General features: G+C 36.1%; 1 protein-coding gene across 2 annotated transcripts in view; it reads left to right on the top strand.

Moving 5' to 3' along the window:
- Window positions 1-3107: 3107 nt before the first annotated feature.
- igfbp2b (insulin-like growth factor binding protein 2b) overlaps window positions 3108-12499 on the top strand; it is a 34846-nt gene continuing 25454 nt past the window's right edge. For both annotated transcript variants that reach the window (XM_067410337.1, XM_067410335.1), the window contains exon 1: window positions 3108-3503. In XM_067410337.1, the coding sequence (XP_067266438.1) occupies window positions 3161-3503 (343 nt within the window). In that variant the 5' untranslated portion in view covers window positions 3108-3160. The remainder of the gene's footprint in view (window positions 3504-12499) is intronic.

Below are 12499 nucleotides of genomic sequence, written 5' to 3'. Positions count from 1 at the left end.
TAAATGTCATATTTAGTGTGGCACAAGAACATGGACTCTGAGGATGTTTATACATAGACCAGGTTTGTTGGCTGCTCAGTGGGAATTCTTTGATATTCCCGTTGGTGACCTTGGAAAGACATTGTGTAATACGGCAGCTGCTCAGGTTCATGCCATTTATTTTCTTTTCCAAAATAACAGACATCCCTTTCCCTCCCTCCATTTCAATCTCTCCATCTTCTCTTCTCCTAAAGGAATACTGTAGTTCACCTGAAAATAAAAATGTTCTCATTATTTATTTACTCTAATGTCCTTTCAAAACTGCATGTTGCTTTTTTTATTTTCCAAGGAGAATTTTTGAAGGTTTACCATAGAGCTCTTTCTCATATAAACTCCAAAATGAACAAAAAACTTTTAAAAGCAGACCGTACAACTTCTGCACTATATTCCGATTGTTATGAAGTTATATGATAGCTTTATGTGAGAAATTTAAAGTTGTGATGAAACAGAAGTAGTGACAAATCTTTTCTTCCATATTTTGACGTACATCCGAGTGTAATGGATTATTGAAAACAAAAAAAAAGTAGGGCGGGGACTTAGTTCTATGCGTCAGTTGCTGATTGGATGTTGAAATGTGGGCGTGGCATTCAAAAGTGTAGGCAGATGGACACAAGCTTGCAGGGGCGGGGTTTAAGCGGACTTAATGATTGGAGAAGTCCTGCATGCACCATTAGAGAGAAGTTTGACGAAATATTGATTAAAAATTGAGGTCAAAATATTTTTTTAAAAATTAAACATGCACATATTAATTGTTTATAATAAGATCTATAACATGCATTTAGAAAATAGATTGAGTGAGTTTTCATTTCATGATGACTTAGTTATTCACTGATGGTGCATCAGAAAAAATATTTTTATTGATTTGTGTGAACTATTCCCTTAATAGAACTAAAATACAACTAGTCAAAAAATAATTGCCACAATCAATCAACTATTCTTTTCCATCAGAAAGCAAACTAAAAACTCAACGTTATATTTGACAAATGGTTTGTTAAGCAAATTTGAATGCACATGTTTTTTTCCTGATGATATGTGATTTGTATATTCAGGGCTAATCGAGACTTTAGCCTAAAGTCTCCAAAGTCTCTTTCATAAGCCATGGGGACGCACAGGCATGAATAAGCCATAGAATCATAGACAATCCATTAAACAAAGAATCCTTATGCCTGACAGCTTGTTACTACAGGCTAGAGTTACTCAGTCAGCGGCTGTTTCTGTGCTCATAAATCAACAGTGATCAACAACATTCAGTCTCTACAGCAACCATGAGAGGCAGACACATGGGGTAACAGAAGCCTGTTTAACAGTACAGCTCCTGACTCACATACAGAGAGATACGTGATTTGGAAACAGAAAGAAATAAACTAAATAATAATAAATTAGCTACAGCTGTTATTGTCAAGCCCAGCCTTTTCTGCCAAGTCCAGAAAAATAACAGTCATGGCAGCCAAAACAAATTAACAAGGAACACATCAGCAAAGGAGCTTAAATATTATTAAGAATTAATTAATGGTAGGCCAATGCTAATGCAAGCATCGCCACTATTGCTCAGGGTCAGGTTTGAACGACACTTGAACAAATGCCTTACTTCGGTGCATAACCCATCCAATAGTAGCTACATTTACATGCAACCAAATAATCAGTTTTGATGGCTCATTCAGACTGAAAAGGCATTCATGTAAACATCGCAATAGATAATAAAAAATAATAATAATACAAATTTGATCGAAATTTGATTGAAAGGGGTGGTGTAGACCTGAAATAATCAGATCAACAAGAAGAAGAAAAAAACGTTGTGAATCCAACTATTTTCTTATTGTGTTTATATTTTTAAATTTTACAAGCAACCATCACAAAACACAAAAATCGAACAAATCCTTCTTGAAAAGTATTTCTAAATAGACCCACAGACATACATTCAGTATTCAGTGTAAAAAAAAAAAAAAAAAACTTTCAGTCATTTTCTTAATTTGTTTTAAAGGGTTAGTTCACCAGATAAGGGGTTCATTCTCATGTGTTGCGCAGCACGTTTGAGCTTCCGGAAGAGGTTTGATCTTGCGCATCATTCGGGTTCGGTTTAGCTTAGGCTACTGCATATGTTCACTGATCAATGTTTATATGTGAATAAAAGCCTACATTCAATCTGTTCATCATATAAAGCAATCATGTATCTTCAGAAAATTTGGTCTAAACCACTCAATTCATATGAATTACTTTTACGATCTCTTTATGAACTTTTAGAAGCGTCAAAGTTTCAATCATAGCCGTCTGTGAAGGGACATAAATCTCTCAGATTTCATCAAAAAGATCTTAATTTTTGTTCCGAAGATGAACGAAAGTCCTTATGGGTTTGGAATGATATGAGGGTGAGTAGCCTAATTAATGACAAAATTTTCATTTTTGGGTGAACTAGCCCTTTAAGGCTTAACACCCCATCCCCCCCCCCCCTTTAAAAAGTCACAAAAGTAGTTATTATATTTATGTACAAGTAGCCTACATAAGATTGAATGGTTTTCAAACATAATTTTTGTAGGCCAACCACAAAAAAAAAAAAAAAAAAAAAAAAACGTGATGCGATAAATAAACGTGGGTTCACCAGTAGGCCGCTGGAGCGGCGGTTTGAGTTACAATCGAGATTATTTATCGTTTTATTGCAGACTCGCATATCAAAAATGAAATGACAAAAAAAAAAAAAAACATTTTGTGTTTTATTTTAAATGTATTTCGGCTATTTGACATGAGAGAAACTAGTAACCGCGCCGAAAAATCTGGATAAATCTCACACTAGTTGTTTTGTTATAACAATAAACGTAGAAAGCAAATGCTGTTATTTTGTCTAGCCTAGAACTATGGCCATTTCAACTTAAGAAACATGGCAGTAGTGGCAGTCATAACAAACATTTACCCAAAACAGCACATGAAACAGCCAGCTGTCTAAATATCGACTCTTCATCTGACTTTGACTAGCTTTTGACGTGATGTCATTTCGGAGTAACATGACAGCAAATAGGACCCAGCAGAGCTCTCCGGCGAACCTCACCTGTCCCCAAACGCACTTTTACTTTTCCACCTGAAGTCGCCTGCAGAATCCCGACATCTGTCAGGTCTTAAAGATAACGGTATGTTTTGTGCATTGCTCTGCAGTTTGTTGCTCCTGCACGGCTCGGTCGGGGAGATCGTGTTCCGCTGCCCGAGCTGCACCGCGGAGCGCCAGGCGGCGTGTCCCAAGCTCACCACTTCTTGCGAGATTGTCAGAGAACCGGGTTGCGGTTGCTGTCCGGTTTGCGCACGGCAGAAGGGCGAGCAGTGCGGCGTCTATACGCCGAGATGCGGGAGCGGTTTGAGGTGTTACCCGAGTGCGAATTCAGAGTTACCACTGCAACAGCTGATACAGGGACTAGGACAATGCGACAACAAAGTGGACCTGGAGCCCACCATGACCAACCAGGAGTCAGGACACAGTGGTGAGTCTCAAGACTTGTTTGTGAACATGTAATGATGCACAGCCGCTGCCCAAATGTATGCATCTAAGTATACCACACGGATGATGTTGCACTTTGATGTCTCCTCTCCTCTCCATGTGTCAGGACTTGGGTAATAAACACTGAGTTAAATATCAGTGCAGGGTCTTTGTTCTGGCACCCTTTTCTCCACCATCTTGTTTGATTGTTTATACAGCCCCTTTGTTAGATCACTAACTTCTGTCTGAACTGCTTCTGGTGCTTCTGCTCATACATGCTTGATTTTGTTAATATCAGGGTTCTCACAGTCATGGAAAACATGATAATGTCAGATAGTGTTAAAATTGGGATTTCTTTGGGAAAGTCATGGGAATTAATGCAATATTAAAAAGGCATGGAAATTTCTGGAGTAATATGGGATATTTTAAATATTTAAAAAAATATATTGTTAAAATATTTCATCTTCTAGAAATCGATATAGTGCCCTTTAACATAAGCGTTTAAAGCATAGGCCTAAATTAATTAATAAATATAAAAAAATTCCTTCGTAATCACCATTTATGTATTTATCACAGATTATATATATATATATATATATATATATATATATATATATATATATATATATATATGTCAGGTAGTTGCTGCAACAAGTTGCTCCACTTTTGCACAAAGTTCAGTCACTGGGTTCAGTTCCTTTGTTGCTGCCGATGGTAATGTGGCTTTATCCGGTAATAAATGACTGGACAAATTCTTTTAGTCATGTTAAGCTTATCTGGTAGTCACAAACATGGAAAAAAAATGGAAATTCATTGTGAAAATTTGTTGGAACGCTGTTATATTTATTTTGGATTAAATGGTTTATACAATGCTTTATCCATGCTTTTATCGTTTCGGTCCTTAAGGTTTAATACAGATCAGTAAGCAGTAGCCTTAGACTTTTGAAATTAGCTTATTTTCTACCTGCTTTAGAATAAATTGGAGATCTATAACATCGTGGCCATGTTTTTGAAACCAAGGCTTCTGGGTGCAAGGATGACCAGTGTTGAAATTCAGTTGACCATGGGTCCAATGATCCTCTCAGTTAGCAAACAAGCAAACAAATCACCTTTTAAACTGTTGACAATTTTATGTTATTGCAATTCTTTCTTGTTTTATTCGTATCAGCCTCTCTCTCTCTCTCTCTCTCTCTCTCTCTCTCTTTTCAACCAGTGGTCCCCAGAGAAGCAATTATTTTTTTTAAGTATTTTTCCCAGGGTTTTAAGTGACCTACAATTTACAAATGGATCACTAAACACATTCAGTTAGCCAGAAAACAGAAATTTCATCCCTCCTTTTTTACAAGGTTGTACGAGGAAAAAGAGAAATGACTAAGTGTGTCTTTGAAACTTTCTCAGGGACATCTAGAAACATATTCCTAATGTATCATGCAAAATGCTGCCTTTTGCCTTGATAATATCATTTGATCTCATGCGGGTATCATCAGAGGTCGTGTCCTTTGCTCTAGAGGCCAGGATGAGCAGTTCCAACCCTTTGCATACAACTGAATTGTGTGACCTAGATTTCTAATAAAGAATTTTCAAATTACTGATGTCTAAACTGTGCCAAATGCCGCTGCTTTGAAACAAATTGGCATCCTTTATACTGTTGTGCTATTTTCCAAGAAATCAAGGGTGAAATAATGTTGCCTGGGCCAAATTGGACTTTTGCAAGCACCATTGTGAATCTGCCCTGCTATGCTGTCTGAGCAGCATCTGAATGGTGTATTTTGGGATACCAATAAACACTAAGCAACAGGGTTGCCCAGCATCGGCAATTAATCTGCTGGTTTCCAACCCTTTCCAGTGCAGGTTTCTAATAAAGAGAAAATACTGCCAGTATTTTTGGCCCTCTATTATTATCTTTGGGCCTGTTTACATCTGGTCGCTCATGTTTTCACTGATCTGATCGTGAAAATACCAGGTGTAAATGCCCTCTGAAGCGTATCGAGACGGATTTAAATCTGATCACTCAAACCACTTCAGGAGGTGGTTTGAGATGCATTCCAGACGAAACTTGTCAAGTGTAAATACATCTGGTTGTTGAAGACACATTTGTAAAATTTTACTCTTCCCAAAATGGTAAAAAAATAAACGTGTGTTATATGGCTACCGACTCTGATAGCCATATGACGGATGAGTAGCTGAGTAGCCGACGCACAAACTGTCGCAAATAAAACTGGCGGTTCGGCATCACATCCAGAAGCTCAATACAAAATCATTTTCAATAAAAGTATACTGAGACTAAATGATCTTACTAGTGCTGATGCCACTCTCTCTCTCCTATTGCGGTCTTTGATCTTGAAATTTGCTGATGATAAATAAAATGCAGCTCATACCTGTTGCTTTTGCTGACGTGACCCTAACTGAAGATCAAATTTATACTTGTTTTCCAGAGACTCATTTATGTGGCTGAGTGTACATGTTTTAACAAATCTCAATGGATCAGTTTTAACAAATCAAAATACTATCAGTAAAAACGCAATAAGGCCCTTTGTTCTGTACAATATCTATTTTCCAATGGTTCTGAAGCCATACTTTAGCTTTGTGTGAGGAGAAGAACTTTTCTTCGTCCAGAGCAGTCAAATTTAATTAGCACTTGTGTTAAATTCAAAAAGTTTGTGTCATGTGACTGACTGTGACACTTTTTAAAAACACATCAAAAAATTAAATTTGGGGAATTTTTTTTCTGAAAATTAATGGCTTTTTTTTGTCTATTTTTCTCAACAACAACAACAACAACAACAAAACAATTTATGGCTTTTGAAGACTTTGAACATAGATACTGCAAGTCACACATTTTTAAATGATACTTTTATGTTTATGTTATGTTGTATTATAAATCACTATCTACTGTCACTGTATGGAAATCAAAAGCTCAGACATTCTGCATTTGATCTCCTTAATGTTTTCTTGAAGAAAGTAGATAATAGTTGGAATTGGATAAACAAAATTGCCACATAATTTTTGGTGAACAAACCGTTTAATTAAACCCTAATTGGCAGATCAAGGAGTAAGGTGTGTGTGGTCAGTATCATGCATTTTTGTCTTTCTTTTCTCACTGTTTTGTGACAAGAATTCAGAATCAGCATCAAACAAGTTTGGCTACGTTCACACTGTCAGTCAAAATCTGATTAATTGTGTATCCAATTGCAATCTGATTTAAAATTACTGATGTTCACATTGTATATTGCAACTGTTCAGATCCAATTTGTGTTTTCATGCCACTCTTTTGTTTTCTGGAATATCTTTTTTGGTCTCTATGGCAATGACATTGTGTTGGTAGGCATATGCCAAAAACAACAACAAAAAACATAACATGGAGGGGTTTGCAATACAGATGATGTCTTATTTACAATATGAAAATGTGTAGCGGCTGTGCTGGACTACTATGAGGAAGCGTCAGAAACTGGTATGAGCGGCTTTATTCTTCTCTGCCGTTTTTATTTTCATTTTCTGTTCGTCCGGCACTTTGCAACAACACATTCTGCAGCGACTTTCTGTGTGTTTCCTATAACAAGTGACATTTACGTTTTATGAGGCGTGAGAAATCACATAAACCACGCAAAATCCAATCAGAGCAGAGGATTTGAATAGGATTTCATAATCATACATGAATGTAGCTCAAAATGTGATTTTTTTTTTTTTTTTCATGTGATTTTTTTTTATTTATTTTTTTACCATTCACACTTGCTAAATCTGATCGGATTTCGGTCAGATATGGAGAAAAATCATTATTAATCATAGCCTTATAGTCCTGTGAGTGAGTATGATTACTGAAAGTCATGTGGAAATCTTGTTAGCAAAGGCCAGACCCATTCTGGTCCAGTACTTCTGTTCCTGCTTAAAAGAAAACACAAATTAATGCTGATCTAATGAATGGTGAGTATGTCGCTATTAAGGTTAATTAGTGCAGTGAACTCTGAATGAATGTTGCAATTATGAAAACTCAGTTCATGGTGTACATGCAGGACCTCTGATCCTCATCTTTGTGTTCGCAACATGCCGAGAGGTATTCATTTTGTGTTGTGCACTCATCGGTGTAGCTTTAACTAAATGTGGTGATTTGGCACAATGTATTTCAAATGAAAGCTCATTCAGACTGATGCTGTCGATTTATGTGTGCCCTCAACTGTGAGCGTATTGCACCACCTGTAGTTAGCGTTGTTCATATGTCGAGCTGCTGCCTCAGACATGATCTAGCATGCTGTAGGACCTGATGAGAGAAACATCTTCAGTAATGACACTTAAGCAGTGCACAGATGCTGACTTGCATAATGCTCCACTGGCTTTAATTTTGGACCTGCTACAAGAAGTCTTGAATGCGTTTTGTCCATATCCAGGGTTTTGAAAGGAACTATTTTGCAATGTGCGTGAATGACCATTATTAATCTAGTATGTTCCTACTACACATTTGAGGACCTCTGCTATCGTTGTGACAAAAATGGAAATTTTGTCATTCGTTGTTCCAACACAAGTGCAGCTCTTTTTGCATACAACGGCAGTGTATACATACAGAAAAGCACCATAAATGTTTCACACAACTTCTTCGAAAGTCATATGTTAGTTTGTGAAGAACAGACTGAAATTTACTCCGTTTTTCAATAATCTTCCCCTTAACCAGAGTTCACATGTTTTAGTCCAGCTTTTGTTCAATTACAAAATGGCGTAATTATGCATGTCACACTAGATTTGATTAAAGGTGCCAATGGTGCTTGCTTGTCATGTGGCCTTTTGCAACAAGTTTGAAAACATTCAACTGCACATGAGATTTTAAAGCTATAGCAGAGGGGAAATTTATTAATATTGCTTCAAATGACTCGGAATATAATGCAAATTATATATGTGAACTTTGGTTTGATCAGTGAATGTCTTAAATTTTAGTCTGTGCTTCACAAAAAATTATCGTATTACTTCAGAAGACTTGAAATATTGTGCATAAGTTGTATAGACTACATTTATGATTTTGGGGCTTGGCAATAAAACATTTTTGGGGCTTGGCAATATAAATAACCATTCTCTGGCATTAAAAACAGCATAAACATTCAGCCTAACATCATTTTTTGTGCATCATGGAGGTTTGATAAAACATGAGGGTGAGTAAATAATAATAATAATAATTATTATTATTATTATTACTTTTTTTATTCTGTTAAAAGCTTTAATGGCTGGTTTGCTCCAAGACGTTATTTTAATATTATTTCTATGCTATTATAATATTCATATTTTGACTTTTTTTTTTAATACATTTTCAGTTTTCATTTTAATTTAGTATTTTTATATTTGTATTTGACATTTTAATAATAGTGGGCTTAAGTTAATGTACTTTAAGTTGCTACTAATAAAATGACACAAAACCTGGAAACAGTCTGATGTATCCAGAATTACACTGATCAATATAATTTAAAATAAAATGGACTCTGGGATTGCAAAGACAGCCATAAGGCATTACATGAAGGCAAGTAGAGAGATGCGCATGTAAACTTTTGCACCAATTCCCTCCAGAAAAACCAGCCTCCTCACCACCATACTAAAAATATATCTCAAGTTTATTCAAGCTAGCGGTTTTATATCTCATGTTTGTTTTTCAATCTTTTCCTCTTACTCCTTGTATGGCGTGTACCGTGATTGCCCTCGGAACCCTCCGGGGTCTGATGTGCAGAGACATGCTCTCTTCAACACCTTTCCAGTGCCTTGGGTGGCGGCGGCTTGTCGAGACCTGTGACACCAGAAAGGCTCCTTGTAGGCGCCATGACTTTACTTTTACCCCGGGGCATCTGGAGTGTCATGGGTGTCAAACAAGCAATTGAAATAACAAAAAAAAAAAAAGGGCCCTTTTTCCCTCAGGCCATCCCAGACAACCCTCCACAGACTGAGGAGACTATGGAGCGTCAGCAAAATACACAGTCTGACACATCCAGCTATCTTTCACTACGCGCTATAAAGCTGGCTGCCTGCCTGCCGACTGATACAGTTTAAAATGTCAGTATCGACTGCAATGGGTATATTCACTCTGAAATTAATGCAAAGAATACAAGTCTAGTAGCAGTGAGGCTTATTAATACCTCTCGGCAAACAGTTGTGTTCCTGACAAAAAAAAGAAGATTTATAACTTGTATCATGCAGCCATCTTAGCTATCATGCATCAGTTGTAAGCATTTTTTATTTCATGTTAGAAATATTTATATAACACACTATAAAAATGCTTTTTTATTTATAAAATAATATATAATTTAATAGAAATTATTAATATAAAATAATATATAATATAATATATTAATATAAAAATATATTTTATTGGATACTTGGTTTTGCACCTGGCAGCCCCGCCCACACTGAAATGTTATTGGATGAGGGCTAGTAGTTTTAAAGTTTTGGATTTATGCTGCCTTCACGAGCTATAGGAAATTGGATAATTTCCACTTCTGAAGTCGTGATTATGAGCTTATCGAATTCAAGTTTCGACATGAGAGGGCGTTCAAGTGCAATTTTTTACCTAGGAAACTTCCAAGAGCATGTAAAGGGAGCATTTGTCTTTTTTTTTTTTTTTACAATTTTTGATTAGTTTTATTCTGTAACTGTTATTTTTAGTTTAGTTTTACTACTATTCAGTTTTATAGTTTCTAGTAATTATAGCATTTAGTATTTGTTTTAATTAAAGTGTTTTTTATGCTGCCAGTTGATGTATTAAATTATATAACATACTCTTAACTGTACTGTAAGAAGTAGCCTAAAAATCCTCAGTACCATCGATTGTGTTTTCAATAGTGTTATCTAGTGGCGTTCTCATGTTTAATGCAGGTGGGATATAAAATATACAATATTCTGTTCAGTTTTTTATAGGGGTGTCCCAATCAAGTTTTTTGAGTCCCCGATCCGAGTCATTGAATATTGAGTATCTGCTGATACGGAGCATAGAACGCTAGACGCGATAGAACAGCACGTTCTTTTCCTTTTATGGCGATTGGCAAACCCACTTGAAGTTGCACACCGCCACCTACTGCACAACACCTGCATGACAGCTGACTTAAAATAAAGGCAAGTCTGGGTATGGAGTAGGTAGGGGCTTGGAGAAAGGTCCTTATCATTGGCCTGTCTTGTCAGGGTTTGGGGTAGGGTTAATTTCTGTTGTAGCAATTCACTTTCATCACGCCTCTTTTCCGTACGCCCATTACTCCGACCGGCAGTTATCCTTGTTTTGGCTTAGGATAACCGATACCGATAAATAAAAAAATTAATAAAAAAAAAGATAACGTTTTATTTTACAGTATCCTTGTTACACATATTACTTGTAGTTACTATAAATTGTGCAGAATTACATGCAACTAACCCCAAACCACACCCTAACCTTAACCCTACAGTAAGTACATGTAGTTAATTATTATTACACAGTACTTAAATATATAACTACACTGTAACAAGGACACCTTCAAATAAAGTGTAACAAAAAAAGTCTTGCTTTGCAGTGTCAAAGCAAGCATTTCTAGAGTTTTTAATACATTATTTCTGTAAACTAATGACAGCTTACTTAGCAAAACATCTTCCTGAAACCCACGCTTAGCATTGCGCCAAGTGTGTTATCACTGAGTTTTATAAGTTTGTTGCTCAACCACTTGTCAAATGCTCAAGCTCAGGCAGTTCTTGACACTCAGGAGGCTGTAGTTGCTATGGTGCCAAGTGAAGATCAACACTACTTCACAAAAAGGCATTTCCTGAGGAAAACTTTGACTTCAAGCTGTTTCCTCAAAGTTTCAAATTTTAACGCTGAAACTAGGTCACTAGTATTTGTCAAATTATAACTGATTATCAAATTGCTTGCTGTTGAGGAATACTAGAGCCTTAAAGGGATATATCACACAAAAATGCTCTTCAAAATGTATAAAAAATGGATACAGGAAAAATGGAAAGGATACAGATTTGGAATCACATGAAGATGAGTAAATTATGACAGAATTTTCATTGTTTTTGGGGTGTGAACCGTTATCGTCTCTGTGTAAACTGCAAAAAAACGGTGATGTCATGCGCATATGTATTACGTGTTCAGTCTATAGGCGCATAGTGTTTCTTTACAAAATGACATCGCCAACTACTGGACTGACATAATACAGCGTTTTTAATCAGTGTTTTCATGGATCTGTGTGAACTGGGATAATTTGAACAACTTTGTCGTTTGTACTCGAATAAAGCAAAGGAAAAACTTTTCAGTTTCCATACATCGTTATTGTGTAAACGTACACTAAATTTGCATATGCATCGTTAATATAAAAAGTGGATATCTACTAGGGGTGTAAATCAGACAGTTCATCACGATTCTATACAATATCTATTCTCATAGAAAGCGATGCGATATTTTCCGATACCTCAAAAAGTTCTATGATACGATTCGATTCGATCAATATTTCGATATTTTGTGCCTATTTTACACAACCAGTTAAATTTTTATTAACTCACAACTGCAACCAAAATATATAACAGACATTTATTTCAAAATTTCACATCCTGAACCCTGATTGGGACATTCACAAATAAAAAATTCACACAGTAATCTAATGACAGCTTATGACATGACAACAGTCAAGAAAGTATTTTAGTTCTGTGCTAAAATGTGTAATGTCAAAAAACTGATAAACAAGGAATACATACATATACACACACATATTTAAAAGACATTTCTTTTTTAAATGTATAGCGCAGGTTTTTAATGAAGCAACAACATATTATAGGTAGGACAAAACAAGATACGCTATTAATATGCTTTCATTATGCAAATGTATTATAAAGGCTCTAATACAGAGCGGCACAAAGCACTTGCACGCATCCCGTGTGCAGAATGATGCACTTGAAGCAACACAGAGTCACAGCCCACATTAATTAGCCCACAGGTATCAATTTTTTTACGCATTGCATCGATGCATCAGATCGTTAGACATTAGATCGATGTATCGATCTATATCGATGTAT

This window comes from Chanodichthys erythropterus, chromosome 14 (genome assembly GCF_024489055.1).
Source record: "Chanodichthys erythropterus isolate Z2021 chromosome 14, ASM2448905v1, whole genome shotgun sequence".
In the NCBI taxonomy this organism is placed as follows: Eukaryota; Metazoa; Chordata; class Actinopteri; order Cypriniformes; family Xenocyprididae; genus Chanodichthys; species Chanodichthys erythropterus.
This window is presented reverse-complemented; position numbering and strand designations above follow the sequence as displayed.